This window comes from Harpia harpyja, chromosome Z (genome assembly GCF_026419915.1).
Source record: "Harpia harpyja isolate bHarHar1 chromosome Z, bHarHar1 primary haplotype, whole genome shotgun sequence".
NCBI lineage: Eukaryota > Metazoa > Chordata > Aves > Accipitriformes > Accipitridae > Harpia > Harpia harpyja.
Window position 1 is genome coordinate 51,144,895 of NC_068969.1, and position 18,609 is coordinate 51,163,503.

Consider the following 18,609-nt stretch of genomic DNA (forward strand, 5'->3'; position numbering starts at 1 on the left):
CTCCTCCTCGGCCTGGCAGGTGCCGTCTGCCGGCCTCCGTCTCAAAGCCGCTCCGGTCCGCCGCCGCCCGCCCGGGGGGAGCCCTGCGCGGCGGTCGGCAGGCGGCGGCCAGCCGCTGCCCGGCGGCCGGGTCGCTGCCGGCGGCCGGCGGCGCTGGCCCCCGTCCCTCCGCCCCCGCCGGGGGAGGAGGCGAGCGGTTGCCGGCGCCCTCCCTACGTGGCCGCGGGCAGCCGGGGGACGCCAGCTCCGCGCCCGCCGGGCACTGCCGCCGCCCTGCTCCGCTGGCAGGGTCCGCGGCCGGAGGGAACGCGCTCGCCGGGCGGGGACACCCCCCCCCCCCCCCCCCTCGGCCGCGGCGGCGGAGAGAGCTCCCCCGGGGCCCGCTCCTCCACACAAACAAAGAGGAGGCGCGGAAACGTGCGCGGACGGGGCGGGGGACGGGGCGGGTGGGCGGCTCGGTACCTCCCCGGGGCGGCAGCGGCGGGGGAGCCGCCGTGACAGCCAGCCGCGGGCGAGCGTTGCGCACTGGGCTCCTTCGTAGAAAGCCGCCGGTCTTTTTCCTCGCCCTTTCCCACAGGGAGCTCCCGGCACCCGCCGTCCAGGCTCTTCCGCGGGATGGCGGTGGCGGAGGGCCGCCCCGTGGGGCTGGGCGCTGCGCCCTAGCAGCCGCCGGTCTCCAGCCGCTGCGGCGGGGCGCGGAGCCGGGCGCGGAGCCGGGCGCGGCCCAGCCCCGGCTGCGCCGCCTCAGCCCCTCTCAGCAGCCGCTCGGGGCTCTTCCCGCCTCCCCGCCCCGTCCCCGTCCCCTCGCAGCAGGCATGGGCTGTTTCTGCGGGGTCCCCGAGGAATTCTACTGCGAAGTTTTGCTCCTGGACGAGTCCAAGCTGACCCTGACCACCCAGCAGCAGGGCATCAAGGTAAGGGCGGCCGGCGGGGCTGCGGGATGCGCAGCGGGAGAGTCCAGTCCCCGGGGCCGGGCTCCGCGCCCTGTGGTGCGGCTGCTCGGCGGCGTCTGCCTCCCCGCCGCGGTTCGGGAGCCGGCAAGGGAGCGGCGGTAGGAAAAAGGGTTTTCGGGGTCCCGCGGGAGGCGAAAACAGAATTTCCTAACTTTCCTTGTGGTCGCGCAAGGGACCGACGAATCGGGAAGACGCGTGCCGGTGGGGTAGACGTGGCTCTGGAGACTTTACTTTGAGATACTCATTTAAATGAGCAGGTGCCGACCCCTCCGGAGCACTCGGGACACGAGTATTTTTCTGTACGTGCTACCAAAAAAAAAGAAAAAAAAAAAAAGAGAAAAAGGCGGCTGTGTACACGGGCTGCTGCGCACCCGTGTTGAGTCACTCCCCTCTGCCTCTGGCCGTTGCTCCCTGCCATGCCTTCCCCGGAGCCGCTCGCCTCGGCGGGGGAAAGGCCGCCGGCAGCGGGGCGGAGCCGGGCGCCTCCCCCGGCCCCCGGGCCGGGCGCGCAGCAGCTCCCGAGCGGAGGGGGTGAAGGTCCAGCCACCCTTCCCAGCCCTGTGGCCGGTGGCCCGGTCGGTGGGAAAAGCTCTTGGCGCTGCTGCTGCGGCACGCTCGGCCAGGATGGGCTCTTCAAAGTCGTCATCTGCCGAACGCTAATGAGGGCTGACAGAGGATGTGGAAACTGAGATTTTTCTAAGGGCCCTTAACTTAGTCCTGTTTGGTTAAGCCTGATGACAGCAAATGGCATGTCTCAGGCACTTGAAGCCCTTGTTTGAAAAGCCAGGGACTTGAATTTATTAGCAACGTAGGAACGTGGTTTTGGTGTTGGATCAGAAAAAAAGAAAAAGGAATCGGTTCTTCTAAAATTTAGTCTTGGAAAGGGCTGATCTATTGTACCTAAGACATTTGAAGAATAAAAATCTGTATGCCTTATGTCACAGCTTGAATGAGTAAAGTTTGGTGAAGCAACTGGGGAAAGGAAAACCCAAAGGGGGGGTAGAGGGAGTCTAAATTTAACAATATAGTTTTAACTGTAATCTGTGGCACTGCCAGCTCTACATGTAATTGTCAAGCTTTGCTGAATCAACTGCCTGCAAATAGGCTCATAAATCCATGCTTAGCACAGAGGAGTAGGCAAATCACTGTGGCGCTGGAATTCAGTACCTACATAGGGTCTTTGAAGCCTAAATTTAGACACTTCTGGAAAACTTAGCTTTATGTGTGCAGATGTGGGTATGTATGTTATGCATTCATATATGCTTTTGTTGCCTGTAAATGTGCAGTCACAAAAGAAGTATATTAAAAGAATAATCTGCAAAGATAGCCCTACAGTTTGCTTCATGAATACAAACCCTGAAGGGTGATGGGTTTGTGCAGTGTCTAATAAAAATTCATGTCCCATGGGAAAGAAAGGGTCTGGAGACGTAACTTCTTTTTAAGAATGCGTGACTTGCAGTGTTGGGAACTGTCTAGTTTAAGATGAAGGTGTGGTTTCCTGCCATTCTTAGTGTGATCTGAATGTGGTATGATGCTAAAGATTTCACCCCTTCCACCTGCTCCTGCTCTGTCTTGAATCTAACCATGGAGCAGTCATAGAGTCAGTTGGAACAGAGTGTGGATCTGGCAGAAAACTAGTAGTTTGTTAACATTTTGGGGTAGGCACTGACACTGCACAAGCAGTGGGGAAGGGAGGGAAAGGAGAATCTCCCTTTTTGTAGCAGCCTGTTTTTTTTTTTTTTAAGACCAAATTTGTATAATGTGAAACCACACCCCAGCACTGTAGCTCCATGAGCCTGTGAAAACTACAGAAAGGAACTGCATAGTTCTCTCCTAGCCAGTGGTTTCCACCATTGTGTTCTCCTGTGCCTTTGTACTTGCACAAGTGTTTGCGCAGCTGCGTGTGAAAAGCAGCGCGTGTCCAGCTGAAGGGTAACCCCTGGTTTTCCTTTTGCTGGGTTAGTTTCAGCTGGATCGGTGCCCTGACCCAGTTCACAGCTGGAGGGGGGCAGAATGGGCTCTTTCAACTGAGTTCTGGCTTATGCCATTTTAAACTGCTCAGGGAGCATTTGTGTTGTTTTTATTCTACAGGCTTCCACTGAAGTTACATGATTATTTCTTAGTAAAACAGAACTTAAAATTTGCCATGTTCTGTCATTTGGCACTTTAACCTTGAAATACAAATGTTTTGTTTTAAACCTTTTGTTAGCAAGTACACGTCTAAAAATGCAGAGTCTCGTATTTGTTTTTATAGAATTTCAGCTTGGCACCGAGATACGGATTATAAATGTTCTTATGTATTTTATTTTAAAACAAAGATTTTCTTAGAACCTAAGATTCTGGATGTGATCTTTCATTTGTCTTCACACTTTTAATTGGGTTCCCAGCTATGGACGAAACGTTTTTGGTACTGTTTCACAAATCTTGAGCTATTACAAGAGCAGAGGTTTTAAGTGGTTATACAAGCAACTTTGTTCCCTTCTTTTTTCCCACGCAGATGCATGTCTGATGGAAATAAAAACCACAACTTAATAGCTGTTTACTCTCTATGTACTTACTTGATATTAGTGGATTTAGTCCTACTTGCTTTGAAGGGTGGAATACTGAGCTCTGTGACTGTAGGAGTCCTAAGCAACTCAGTTTCTTCAGTGAATCTGAAATAAAGGCATGAAGCAGATACTTGTTTCTGAACTGATGTAGAGTTTTGAAGCTGCATTGTTTAGTTATTTCTGACTTGGTGTGCTTGACAGCAACTATACACTGCAAAATATGACGTTTTTGAGTTACCTTTTTATTAACACATTCTTGGTACTACAGTGGGCTTTAAGTTGTACTTCAGATTAAAACAATGAGCAGAGGTGGCACAAGACTAAGACTTAGAGTGCAGTTTAGAGATCCTTGTCTGTGAATTTCAAAGAGCTTGTTAGGGAAAGGAAAGCATCGTTTTTTTCTCGTTCCAAGTGGGGAAGCTGAGGTCCAAAGAGGTCGAGTGACTTTTCCAAGGTCATGCAACAGGTCAACATCAGTCAGGAATAAAGTTCCCAGCCCTCTAGGCTGGTGGCAGCTGAGCAGTCTGCTGTGGGCCACGCTGTCTGGAGGGGTTTGTGGTGATCTCTTCCTTGTAGTTGCTCAAACTGACTTTTGCTTCTCATAGTTTGTTTTCTCACCATTACCAGTGCTGTCTTGCTGTTCTCCCTTTACGTCTTTGTGGTTTAAAGTCAGAGCACTGTTGTGTGAAAATGTGGAAGCTGGCTCTCCAGCCTTCAGGGTTACAGCAGGCTGACAGTAGCTAGATAATCGGCAAAGGGCATAAAATATCTTATAATCTCAATTTTTATGTTTCCCTACAGCACATTAACAGCGAGAGATATTTTGGAGAGTACATGTTTTGAGATAGTGAAGCAATGGCAGTTGATAGTCCAAACAATTTTGGATTAAGAGGCTATTCACCAGGTCCTGGTACAGTTTGTCTGTATATGGTACAGACAAATCAAGGTATATGGTTTCAGATCGGGGCAGCTATTCCTCTAAAAAGGATGTTCAAGATGACAATTAAGAAATGGGTTTTTAACAGACTGTTGCTACAAATATGGTAAGAATCAGCTGTTAACTGAAAAATAATAACTTTTCCAGGCCTGTTACTTTGATTCATATCCACATAGATTAGTCAATAACTTAGGCTTTTTTATGGTACAGTACTACCTTCTGAGCAGGTACAGCTTATTTGTTGATGTCACAAGACATGTCAATAGTGTTTTGATGTGATACCTGACTGATGGGTTGAGGGCATTACATATTTTGGCTCTGTTAGGAATTGGAGTAATGGTCCTCGCAGGAGATTGGTGTGCCTTGTTGCTCAAACTTGTTATTGGAGGTCAAGCAAACCTCTGTGGGCCCTTAGAAAATACTATGAAGCCTATCTACGATTAGCTGTTTCAGAAATAACGGTTATCCTGTAATGCGTATGTAACAGGAATTTAACAACTCTTTTACTTATTTGTCTTGAGAGCATTATTTAAAGCAAATGTTTGTTTTCTTTTTCCTGAAGAAGTTAAAAATGTTATGAAACTTCTCTATTTTATGCTTGTATCTCTTTGGTTGCAATCAAATTCTTCAAAAAATACTAGCTACTTCTCCAGTGAGCAACCTCTCTAGTCTTAAGCCATCTGGTCATTGCACTTGTGAAGTAATCCTTGAAATTCCTCTGAGCACTATTTCTGTGCTGTCTGAGTCCTACTTAATTTGACATGTGTGATGGGCCAACAGCAAAGTTTGATTGTAAGAGAAGTGATGAAGAGGATAGATACACTAATTCTTCCTGGAAGATTCTATTTGCAGTGTAAGTTCTGTACATTATTTTATTAGGTAGTACCATCTAATAGTGATATTCTGGCCAGCATAACACTTACTTGGTATGTTAAGGTGTTAATTGGTACTTCTGTGATATACAAGGCTGTCTGCCCCTTCATATGTGGCCCTCCATACAGAGATGCATTTCATGGTTTGTAAACTACACTTAGAGGTCAAATCTGTATAACGTACTCGGTCTCCAAAGAAAGTGTGTGGTTTTTATCTGGGAAATAAGCAGACAGATTTTTCTGCATGATGATTTACTGAGAATTTAACAAAATGAGATCCAACAATCTAAAAGCAGGCTTCAACATCTCAACATGGTTTAAAAAAATACACCCCCCCCCCCCCCCCCCCAAATACCTGAAGTAGTGAGTGACTGAGGTTAGGAACTGTATTAAATGACTTGATATGTAAAAAACATGAGTGGGTTCATCAGAATATGATACATGTTGTTAAGAAACTTACGGAATAATTGAAAATATGATTTAGTATGATATATAGAAATAGGTAAACATAACGATTTCTTAGAAAGTTTTCTGGGGATTATCCTTGCATTATTCTTTTTCACTCCCCAGAGAAGTTTGTTGGGTTTTTTTTGAGTCTGAGCAGTTCAAAATGTCCCAGGCTTCATGCCTTCAAAATTTAGCATATATGGAAAATGTGGGGTGCACTTTTGGCTGAAGCTAATTTAGCTTTAGGGACTCCAAGGAATCAATACAGGAATGCTAGGCTCCTGTTTTTTTCCCTGGTGAAAATGCTTAATGAATACACAGTCAGGAGGAAATAGAGCCCTATGGATAGAAAGAGTTTACATTGTGTTAATTACTCTAATTGAGAGTTGGCATTAAAAGTCAAATTGTTAGTCATTTGCTGTGTGAATATGGAATGTATTCTTTGTGATAGTGATTTCTGCTGTTTTATATTTATACATTTTTTAAAAAGGAAAGCATCTTTCTGTGAGAAATTTTCTTAATTATACAGGTACACTATTTCAGAAATCCTAAAAACCTTTTCAATGGTAGATTGCAGTTGCCTTCTGCCTAAGGTAATTTGCTTGCTACGTACAATGATTACTAAACTGTAATATCAAAGCTCAAGCATATTCTTTCCTTTGCCCTGTTTGGTATTGATTAATAGATCCTTTCAAGGTAGATTCTTCTAGATACTCAGAATATTGTTTGAAAAGCATAGTTAATAAAAAGTGAATTGGTTAGAAGGACACAGTCTTGAAACCCAGCTTTTTTTTTTTTTTTTTTTTTAACACGGAAAACAGTATTTAGAAAAACTGATACCATTCTAAGTCCTGTTGGCAACCTTAAAATTTCTTTTCTTTATAAAGCTACAGTTTTCTGTTTTGTGGGCATATTTTGCACAGCATCAGGGAAACTAAACAGATAATGTTGTCAACCTCCAAGTGTAAATAAGTACATGGTTTCTTCTTTAATGTCATAGATACAGTATGTCTAAGGATTGTTCGTAACAAAGCAACAACAAAAAAATTAACAAAAATGTAGATTAATGATACTCTGTAGCACTTCCATATTAGAAAGATGCTGTTCTTTCTTAAATTTCTACTATAAAATAGTCATCTGATTGCACACTGAGTACAAGATGGTGCATGTGGAATTGTGCACTGTTTCAGTCCTCTAAAAATGGACTGAAACAGTGCACAATTCCAAATTAAAAAAGAATGAAAGGAACAAAAAGGGCTCACAAACCTTGCTATTAGCTACTTCTCAAAATTACTGTCACATATTTGAAATAGATTACTAATTTCACCAGTATCTTTACAGATGAGACCAGCAATTTTAAATACCCCAGGGAATAAACATAAAATAAATGAACACTGAGACACTTTATTTTCCCTAGGTGCACTTAACTAAATTAATGAAACCAGCATGACAGCAAGAAGGAAATCCATTAACTTTTAAATGAGGTTACCTCTTAGTCAACCTGAGGTTTGAGCAATAACGTTGTCAGAGGGGTCTGTTTTGCTCGTTTCAATAAGCCATAATTTCTTAATATAACCAGGGCAAATGTAAGCTGTGTGAGGCAGCCTTTTAGTTAAACGCTTTTGGATTTCTGTAACTCGAATTGAGCATTTCTTACATTAGAGTATTTAGTACAGTTAAATACCATCTGTTGATATTTTATTCATTTTAGTTTATTAAAGTTCTAAACTAAAATTCAACTGCAGAATTGCAACCCTTCCACTCAAGAAAGAAAACTGCTAAAAATTACCATGTGATATGAGGGGAACTGTTGAAGAGACTGAATAATTTGACAAGTGCTTCAGAAACAGAATTTCATTAAGAAGCTATAGTTTTATGTCACTTCACACTGTGAAATATCTGTTGCCAAGATGGTATCGAACATGTATGAGAAAATGAGAAATTATGTATTGGTCCTGTTGCATTATTACTAATATCCATAGTTTTGGTAGAAAGATGAGAGGTTACTGATGCATTCTCCTTCATTCTTGTCAGTGTTTTTTTTAATTTAAATGCTTGTTTCCCTCAAGAGGATTTCATTTTGGTAGTGATAGAGCAGCTATATTAGCTGCATTTATTCAAATGTGAGATCTTTGCAAGTGAATAATCATATTTCAATATCTGTGTAGAATTTTGCAGACTGCATTTTTAGTGCACATTTTAGGTACTGCCTTTTTGATCAGAACTTGTGCTTGCTGCATACCAATTTAATTTCATAGTTTAAAATGAAGATTGTAGTTTCAGTATTGATTGTGCTTTTGTTCCCACTTCTTCCTTTGCATCCTGTGCTGGGATGGTTGAACACTGTAGGCACTAAGGTCAAAGGGACACGCATGGGGTCAACCCATGCTATTATTTAGGAGTGGAAAACCAGTAGAAACATTGCAAAATGGAGCTCTGCTCCTTTGGTTTTCCTGCAGCATTAGGAGGGGAACCTTCCTGTTTTGCCAAGTGGGAAATGTGCATTTTTGTTTCTGGTAGAAGGTTGTATTGCTTGGTTTGTGACCATAAACACTGACTTTTTTAAAGCTAAAATTTCAGTATCACCATAAACATACCATACCTTGTTTTGCCTGTTGTCCCACTGGTCAGAAGTAGACTGTGCTTAGTGACTCTTCGGGAGGCAGGTGCTTACCTGTAAGAAAATGGGTCACGATGGTCCAGTCTGAGGTGTGTAAGGGAACACAGGCAGCAGTAATCACACAGCCAGTGGATCTGCATTCTTTATTTGAGGGAAGGAAAAGGGAAACAGTAGTATTGGGGAGGTTAGAAATCGAGAGAAAGAGAAACAGTTGGGAATATGAGTGAAAGAGGAAAATACATGCTATGATGACAAGGGAAGAGACCTTTTGTGAAATGTAATTCTGGTAGTACCTTTCCAGAGCTGGAAAAAACACACCTCAGTAGTTTCTTTAAGTTGATAGTACAAATCATCATTATTGAAAATAACAACTAAAATTTAAAATACCCATGTAGGGATTTTTTGATCATTCTTCATGGAAATCTTTAGTGACTTGTATGCATCATTAACCTATAGTACCAGGGGTGTTATGTTAAAGCTTGGTTGTTAGAAGTCTCAGAGGTTTGTAAGGATTCCTTTTAAACAAACCCTTCTTTGTCATTGGCCCTGGTGAATTTTTTTATGCTGTCTTGGTGTGACACGAGGGAAGTGCATATGAGTGGCACACCCTCCCTCCTATCAGGTGTTTGTGTTAGTTATGTTTAATAAGGGGAATCCTTTACATTCTGTGAAATCTGACTGCTTCTTCAGCTTACATTTAAAATATATAATAAAGTCATTATAGTCATGGATAGTTACTAATGTGGAGGAAAAGTGGGCTATATTTTGTATGGTTCATGTACTTATTTATATGTCAGTATTTACCTTTTAAACTTTTTAGGGTTACAAACAGCTCTCTGTAAGCCAGGCAAGACAGTCTGTCTTCCCGTAGTTCTTGAACTTTTGGGTATGTGGGTAAAATCTGTATGTGGTTGAGTGAGCCAGTTTGATAGTAAGTGGCTCAGCACTTTACTATCTTTCCTGTGTTCTCAGGAAAATGAGAACTGAATGCACTGAGGGATAAATTCTTTGGCTGTGTGAGACTAGAATGCCTTTTAGTAATGGAAAAGGAGGATCTTTTATATCTCAATTGCATGAAAAGTATTTGGAAGGCAGAAAATGGCAGTTTCCCTATGTAATTAGTGGTAAAATTTGGCATGGCTAGTAATGTATGTAAGCACATGCTTTAACACTTTGCAAAACTAAAGGCAGTTGAGCATCTTGCAGGATTGAGCCAAAAGAATGGCTGTCCAGATAAAAAACACCGGACCTGGTTCTTGTTTTCCACATACTATATATTTCACTGTAAGTTCTCATTTATGTCTGAGAATAGGTTATTTGTAGTGTCACAAAAAATATCTTCTGTCTATAGTAATACGCACTTTTTATTTATTAAATACTGAGGATCTAGTTTATTATTAATCTTTTAAATAAATTAGATATGGAAAAATCACAGTTCCAGTTTTTTCATCAGTTTTATTCAGATTCTTAGTGTCACAGTGTAAAAAAATTGTGACAAACTTCTTTCCTATTTGGTGGATGAATGGATGAATGTAATAGGGTTTAGTTCTTTTTCCTCTCAGAATGCCAGAACAAGAGTTGTCTATATAAGGGACTACAATCAGAACCATAAGGGAAAATACACCTTTTTTTATGCTATGTCTGAGTACCACAGCAAACTGGTGAAACTAGCTACTCAGACTTAAAAAAAATGGGGAAGAACACTTAGGTGAGTAATGAGGAGTGACTTCAGCACGGACTTACAACTTGAAGCGAATGGTTACATATCCCTTCTGAAAAGAGGTAATCTCTGAATATTAGTATGACGCGTAATACAAAAGCAGACGCTACACATCTTCCTACTGGGGGCATCTTAAACTGTCCTCAAAACTAGCTGGTGTTGGCCAACACCAGAGACAGAATACTACTGCATTAGGCCTTGCCTCTGTTCTAACTCTGTTTCAGTGGTGTTAATCTGTTTGCCTATGGTATAGTAGATGGCTGTTGTCTATAAAGTAGTGTAACCTTCTCATCAAGGCTGTTGAAGGGAAAGGAAGTCATGTGTCAGAACCAAATGGGAGTGGAGAGCTGTGACTGCTACTACTTTCTCAGTTTTTGTTCATGCTGAGGAGCCGTCAGATTCTCGTTTCCTGTGGTTTTCTGTGTCTGTGTCTGTACTACCTGGAAAGACAGTATGAGGGAGTGCAAGGAGCCCATTGCGTCCTGGGCTCAGCGGTGCAGCTGGCTACATCTGCACTGCCTTGCACGCAGCCCAGACCTGGCCCTTTGGGGGTCCTTGGAAGTCTGCTTGATGCTGACAGACAGTCTTTTGTCTGTATAGTTGGTTTGTTTATTCAATATGCCAGAATAAAAGAAAGCTGAGTCTCAGACTATTGTAATGCCGGTTGTCATAGCATGACTGTAAGGGGTGAATGTTATGTATTGGGGTGCTTTGAAGGTGCATGCATTGCTGGGTAATGTTGAAGGCTGGCTTGAATGACTGAAACTAAGCTGTTTATATAGGGGAGCATGCAGCAAATGATCCTGATGCTGCACCTGGATCTCCCTTCAGAGGAAATTAGGACACTTTAGAAGGGGTCATGGGAGAAAGGTAGCCTAAATTCAGTACTGGTGATCAGGAGAAAAAGGCCCTGGGCAAACAAAGGAGAGATGCAAATTGGCAGTGTGGTTACACTTGCAAAAAACTTTTCCTGTATCGCTGTTTCCTCTGTGAAAGAAGGGAAGAAAGCCACAAGACCTTGTAGTGGAACCTTTTGAAGAGGTGTGTGAATGTCCTGACTTGCCCTCAGCTTTTTAGGTTTAATTTGCATTGGCTGCTTTGGGTAGGGGAGGAGGGAGTGGGCTTAAAGGTGTTTTTTAATAATATTTTCAAGATGAAATAAAGCCCTTAAGTTCAAAAGATCAAATATTTTGCCTCTGTTTTGAAGTGATGTCAGGTTCTTCAGCCATATTCTTCCCCCTATTCTTTTTTTTCTCTCTAAAAGTCCCTAAAAGCAAGACCTGAATGTTCCAAAACACGTGCCTATATGCCTTTTCTTTTAATGTGTAACATTTAAGTTGGCTGAACACTTCAGTTCTCTTTGCAACGTGTATGTTCTTCACCTGGAACATAGCAAGGTCTGAAGTTGAGGGATCGTATTTGGAAACAAAAGCTTTTGGTGTCCTTCAAATGTAGCACAATTATTCTGGATTATTTTGAGTAGTGTTTTGTTCTTCTGTGTTAAAGCTTGACAAACTATAGTGCCTTTAAAATCACCTCTACAAACTGTCTTTCTCCAAAAATGGGATGTATTCTCTGCTTTCCCAACACTCCACATAGGTATGGATGAGATTTACTATTAAGAAAATGCTCCTGGCCTTGTGATTCCTTCAGCTGTTCCTCCAATGTCCCTGGGCTGTTCCTGCAAAAGCCAATTCTCTTCCTTAGGCGGCGATTTGGTAATAACATTCCTTCTTCTTCTGAAAGCAATAGTGAGTTACCAAAGCCTTTCCCTGATTTGGGAATACTCGAAATTGTGGACCTGGTTTCAATTCCAATGAAGACAATCGGTGTTTTGGTGTGCTTTAGCACCGACTTCAAGAGGAGCCATATTGGACCCAATTTTTCTGCAAGCAGGCTCAATTAGTAAATGATGACGCTGAAAATAAACATGTTAGATCTTGTACGAGGATGTTAGATGTTGTTCACATAAAAGAAACTTACAAACTTTCTACCTTTTAAATAAAAGTTAAACTTTTTCTTAGTCATCCTTGGCCTCTCATCAGCATTCAGATCTTGAGTTTGACTGTTTAGAGCATGAAAGCTCTGTTTGTCCCTTTCATGACTGAATCTTTATTCAGTGATCTTAGATCTGTTTTTCTCTTTTCCCACTTTCCTGAAAAAATTCTGCTATAGAAGCAGGTTTCATGAACTGTCTCCTGAAGTCTTTGTTTAAAGACAAACTGCAATGCAGACCATATTTGTTTATGATGTCTGCTGCTTTGTGAATAGGTGAGCGAAAGTCAGCATGGATGGTCAGAAAAAGAATAGGTTTGTTTTTGATATTGTGTGCGTGTCTGTACAGAAATCAGAGGGATCTTGGTGAAATTAAGACGTTTGGGGAGAGGAAACTTCCTTTCTTTTGTTGTAAATCTTTCTTTGCAGTGATTTGTCATGTTTGTCTTTTTCTAAGAGCTCAAAATTTTTACTGTAGCATGCAGAAACTCCAGAAGAAGGCAGAAGTCCTGCAGGAAGGCACACTTCTGACATGGCATACTTTGTTGAGGGGAAGGTTTGATTGGAAGGGAATTAAACCACCTGCATTGAGTTCACCAAAAATGAATCAAACCCAGCTTTTTGTTACAGATGTGGTTTTTTTTCCCGTTGCATAGTCTGTATCTGAGCCCATGACATTTTCTATTTTCTTGATTTTTAAATATTTTTTTTTAATTTTATTTTTTTGTCCATGAGTATTACCTAGGTCAGGCTTGAAGCTTTGCAGTAGGGCAGCATACAGAAATACTTTTGTTGCTGTGTGTGACATACATGTAGTGTGCTTATAGAACCCTGTCTCCAAGAATATTAATCCAGAACTTTTCAGAAGCAAATAATGCACCCAAAGAAACTCCAAAATCAAATGGGTAAGTGAAAGTTTCTTCAGTATTATTTAATCCTACCATGTGTCTTCACTTGATGATTCAAAACAGCTATATTTTTATATGCCTGCCTTACTGGAGTATAAGCATGTGTTTGAAAAGTCACAAAAGTACAAGCTCGCGTTCATTACTGCATTCACCTGTCTTTCAAAGTGATATAAATGTATGCTATGCCCATCTCCATGCTCAGCTTGAGGTGATTGTGCCGTGTATGTGTTTGTATCTAATCCACCAGTGGATTGCTATAAGTCTATTGAAACTGCCTTTGCCTGCAGTGGATTAAGGTTCTTCATCTTAATATGCATTTTTTCCTACGTAAATCTCACCACATAGAGCAGATGGACTTAGTATTATCATCTGTAAGAATAAGGACATCTAACAGGCTGCTGCTTATTATCTAGTTTCTCAAGCTTCTTCTGATTCCTATTCCTTTTCTTGCATTCAGAAAGAATACGGGATAAGAAAAATCACTTGGAACTGCAGAAAAGTAGTGTAATTGAATTTTGAACATTGATTTCTGAGTGTACAAAAAATGAAGTGAAAGAATGTACTCAAGCAGTAAATTACAGGAGCTAGCAGAGTGTACAGTGCCTTTAAGAAGCAGGTGTTTGCTATGAAGTTCACCGCGCATACAAATGTGCTTGCATTTTGAAGGCAGTTAGGAACATTTATGGGGGAACAGGAAACCTGACCAGCCTGATACAGGCTTTTTCTATTCAGTACAGGCTTGCAAAAAGGAAAAAAAAAAATCATAATGCAGGGAAAAGCATGATTCTTCCTAGCTCTTTTAAGTCTGAAGCAGGAGGGGGGAACCAGAAGAATGATTTAAAGGAAATCGCAGTAGTGATTGTTTTGAGTATACACAAAGGAAGCCTTGCGCTCTGTCAGGAGCACTAGCCATTTTCGATCTGGAAGGAGGGACTGACCATTGAATTAAACAATGCTTTTGACTCTATTAGTTCATGCTCCAGCATTCATGACACATGTAGATTTAGGTTATTTTTCAAGTGTACAGTTGTTTCCTCCTGCTCGCAGCTGGGGCTGGAGTTTTTGTAGTGATACGTTGTTTTAGTGGTGGTAGCACTTGAACACGCTGATAAAACATCGAAGTACTCCGCAAACAGCCATGCAAAAGCAGGCCCTGCCACAGAAAGATATCAGTCTAAGGGCTGCAGCAATACAGGAGTGAGCAAATTGGCAAGTGTGGGAGGGGAGCTGGTTAGGATGGAGGAGAAAAGAGGCCAAGTTGTCAGTTCAGGTGGTATTGTCTCTAGGCAGTAGAATAGCTGATTAGTCTGGGGTTGTTGCTCTGGCAGTATAAATTTGCAGAATTCTGCTGTGAGTAAATTGCACCAGGCGTTTGCCCCACATTATGGACACATATTATGGGTAGCTCTGGACTGATGCGTATCCAGTTCTTGCACGGCTGTCACGATTTTGGTTAAGCGTGTTCTGTTTTCATCGCAAAAAAATTATAAAGGTAAACCAGCATGGAAACAGTTTATACTGGTACAAATAATTTTGTACTTACCTAGCTTAACCTTTCCTTAAGTGAGAAAGACAACAGGTTAGCATTAGAAGCTCGACCGCCCATGCCTGGGGCAGGCTGGGAGGGAGGTACACTCTGGTTCCAGGAGCAGTGCGAATTGAAGAAGGTTTCTAGGCAAGCCTGAAGATTTTAAGCATCTCTAACACAAACCTGCAAAGGTAGCTTGTCTGCCAAAGGCCTGGCAGGTAATTCCACAGTAAGTACTGACCTTATCAAAACACAGAACCCACAATCTATCAAACACGTTTGATCAACTGATCAGCCCTGCCAGCCCATCAAACCCCCAAACCTCAAGATTTTCTCTGCATGCAAAAACTGTCTTTCTGACTAACTGGATGTGCTGTCATGGGGAGGTAAAATACAATCCTCCTGGAGTCTGTTTGGGTACACATTACGGTAGTGCTCATGTTATATAGGCTACTCACTTTCGGGAAAAGGAGTATGTTGGAGAAGGTTAAAGCACCTTTAAACATATATCTATCTATCTATGCTAAGGATTAGAGCAGAAAAAATATTCTAGTGAAATAACAGACTTGTTTGAATCCTGGTGGAACTGCTGATTTTTGTGATTTTTTTCTTAGTCTCCTTCATTTAGATAAAAGGCTGGATCTGCTTAAAAGAGTTTTTTATTTTGAACAAAGGTTTGTTCTGGTTTGGGGCTCTTGTTTCAGCTGGGAATTATATCCTCCAGTGACACTTGATTAAGCCAAAATAAGTCAGTGGTTAGGCTTTAGTCAGCTCACACATGTTCTGCTACAGGAGAAGAAAATGATACTATCCTTTGTTGGATTATCTCACATGTCATTTATGCAATAATGTATCAAAGCAAATAAAATTCTAATCAAAACAGAAAAAAATTATGCATATGAAAAAGAAGAAATTGGAAGGATCCGATCTTGGTGAGGAAGATCCAGTCAATGTCAATGGGGATTATTTTGTATCATGTAATCATAGGCAGGATTGGAATTGTACACAAAGGACACAGGCATGATACTTATTTTCAGAAGTATTCAGGTGCTTGCATAAGACTCTTTCAAAAGTCTTTTCTAAAGGTTGTGCTTGGCACTCAGGTAATTCTGAAAAACTGTCTCAAGGCCTGAATTACCAGTTACAGAGTAAATATCAGTACAACAGTGTCACTTACATCGAGGTGCATTTATGATGCCTGGTGTATGAGAGCTAGACTCATGAGCTGAAACTGGGAAGCAGCATCTTAACATTATGAGTCGGCATTTTCTTACTCAATGCTAGAAACAGAAGTTAGTGGATTTTATGCTGTCGAGTCTGTATTTTTAATAAATGAACAATCCCACATAATTAAATGTGGATTTAACAGTTTTAAGGAACAGCTGCTGCTGACACAAAGAAATGTTTGCCTCTAAGCAATACTGTAATTCTTCACATATGAACATATTAAAACTGTATTTCAGAAGGAAAGTTTCACTGTCACGGAGTCATTTATGTAGTGACATGGAGCTGAAAGTTCTGTGATTCGGGTAGGTGTGTTACCCTATCTAAAATTAAGTTCTCCAGTGTGACTACAGTATCTAAGTCTTTGACTTCCATGCAGTGTTTGTGGGCTCTGCTGATTCTTAGAAGATTCTGTCAAAAGGTTTGGGCACATGATCAAGCTGGTAAGTGTTCAGCTGTGGTAGCTATCTACATGCATGAATAGCAAATATTTAGTAATTCAGTTTAGCTTGCAATAAGAGGATTTAGTTGCATTACCTTTCATTTGCTGTTGGCGAAAAGCCTGTACAGGTTGTGGTAGTGGTGGTTCAGCTTACATAGGTATCTTCAAGGGTCTCTGGTTTCTCTGGAAGGCTTCAAATCTGCAATGCTACGGACTGATTCTTACAGTGGATTTCACTTTGGTGTTTTTGTCAATGCAAAGTCTTGGAATTTCTTTCTTGCTCTCATTTAAAATAATTTAAACTTTCTGTTGTCATGGTTGCAGGGAGGAACTCAAAAACATGAACCCTGCTGACTCCTAAAACCAGTAAGCCTGCATGTTTCTGTGAGGAAGCTCAGAATTAAAGCAAGTGCTGTGATTATTTTTTTTTCTCCCCTTGAAGGTAAAGTCATCATTTCTAAGTGGCTAGGATTGCTTCTGTAGAGCAATAGGGGTAGAAGGGAATTATATGAATAGGATATATAGTCAGTTTATAGTGAATTGCATTACATGAGGGCATGGTCACAAATATGTGGTTCATTCTTTACAGGTTCCTTTGGTCTCATCTGTTCTTGAAAACCTCAACTAAAGGAGCCTCCGAGGAGCTCAGCTGCAGTCCATTGTTACTCTTCCACTTAGAAAACTTTCCCTGACATCTAGCCAGGGTCACTTTTGTTTTCAGTTAAGCTACTTTTCATTTTTTCCTAACTTGAGTGGGTCTGTGCATAGAGTACATTTGATCCTTAACCTTTTTTAACATGCTTTTTTATAGTATGTTAGGAGACTTGATGCCAAGGAAATGCTGGAAGCTTTGACTTTGGGCAGGGACAGGCACTCAGGCAATTGTCTGGCACCCAAGGTGAGGGAGGTTAGGCATGTATGGGGCATTAGGTTCTATACGGATGTCTTCCACTACCATCTCATATTTGTGTACCTAGGAAGAATATCAGGACTGGTTTGCTTTAGCTTAGCTGTTTCTCTCCTGCCCAATGTTTTTGTGTACCCTTACAAAACTTCATCTTTGTTTCTGCAGTGTGTCCTCACTGAAATCCTGCTTTGCAGTTCCCTTTTGTCTTTCTTGAATAGTTCTTCTTCTTCCATTATTTCCTTCCTGGATGATAAGGAGAGAGGACTAAATTAATCTGAACAACCTTCTTAGTCTCCCCTCACCGTCTTTTGTTTGTTTTTTCCTACTCTGGTGAGAGGGAGACAAAGGCCTCCCAGCAAGCATATGACAGCATATACCTTGCACTGTCAGCGATACAAAAGCAAAAAACTTTGAGCAGCAATTTCATCCTTGGGTAGAAGGTTGTGCGTAGGTTCCCTTTCTCACTGTGTGCAGCAAATCAACTAATGTTGTTAATACATTTTAAACAGCATATACTTTTATACTCCTGTATGGATACTCTTTAGAGGTTGAGCAGCAGTGGTCCTCAGGCTGCTGCCTCTAAGGATTATTATTCTGCTGTGTTTTTCTGAGCGTCTCCATGCAGAGAGGACTTAACCTTGTGACTCTGCAAAAGCTTTGTCAGCTTCTCCCTCCCCTGCTCCAAACCACAGCACACTTTCTGAATGTGTATCATTATCTCCGTGCTTCATGTTGGCTGTCCCTGGAGCTATTTGCTTGGCAGAACGTTGCCAATTCCAAGGCAGCTTTAAACTGCGCCAGGCTGGGATCCGGCAGAAATCCAGAAGATGTGACATGAAAACAGTCTTCTGAAGATGATGATGAGACTGAAAACTGGTAAGATTGGTCTGCTGGCCAAAGTCTTGAGATGGTATGTAAATGAGCAGAGTGCAGGTCTTGCTTCTACCAGTTTAACCCCTTTGGGAGGGTCTGGACTTCAAGTCTTTGCACTTACGAAAGGGGTAAATTATATTTCCTTTTTTTTTTTTCCTGTTTTGTTTCATTATTTTGACTTTAAGTTTTGTAAGTTAGGGACTAGTAGATGTATTTTTTACAATCCCTTCCACAGCGAACTACAGTCTCTTTGTGTCTCATCTCTGTAAATGATGATGATGGTAATAGAGCAGAAGGGGCAAGTGATGTGAGAGGAAATAAGCAGTGTGGTGTGAAACAGCTACTTCAATTAAAATCAATTTTATCAGATATAAGTCCTTCTACCAGATACAAGTTCTCATAGAGTTCTTTGTTAGAAGATCTGAGAGGACCTTGAAGACTGGAAATGTGTTCGGGCAAAAATCTGGGGTTTTATTTAACCTCAAAGAACAGGGGTTGACTTAAAACAAACCCACAAAACAGAAGCAGGGAAAAAAAATATGCAAACAAACCTCACCACCAGCTCTGCCAACTTCCTGACCCCTCTCCCCTTAAAAAAATGCCTGCAGCCACAGACAGATTTATTTCTCTCTGC

The 18,609-nt window shown here is 41.8% G+C and overlaps 1 protein-coding gene across 4 annotated transcripts in view; it reads left to right on the top strand.

The window, feature by feature from the left end:
- Positions 1 to 429: 429 nt before the first annotated feature.
- EPB41L4A (erythrocyte membrane protein band 4.1 like 4A) overlaps positions 430 to 18,609 on the top strand; it is a 141,624-nt gene continuing 123,444 nt past the window's right edge. For all 4 annotated transcript variants that reach the window (XM_052777560.1, XM_052777561.1, XM_052777562.1 and 1 more), the window contains exon 1: positions 430 to 914. In XM_052777560.1, coding sequence (XP_052633520.1) covers positions 816 to 914 — 99 coding nt within the window. In that variant the 5' untranslated portion in view covers positions 430 to 815. The remainder of the gene's footprint in view (positions 915 to 18,609) is intronic.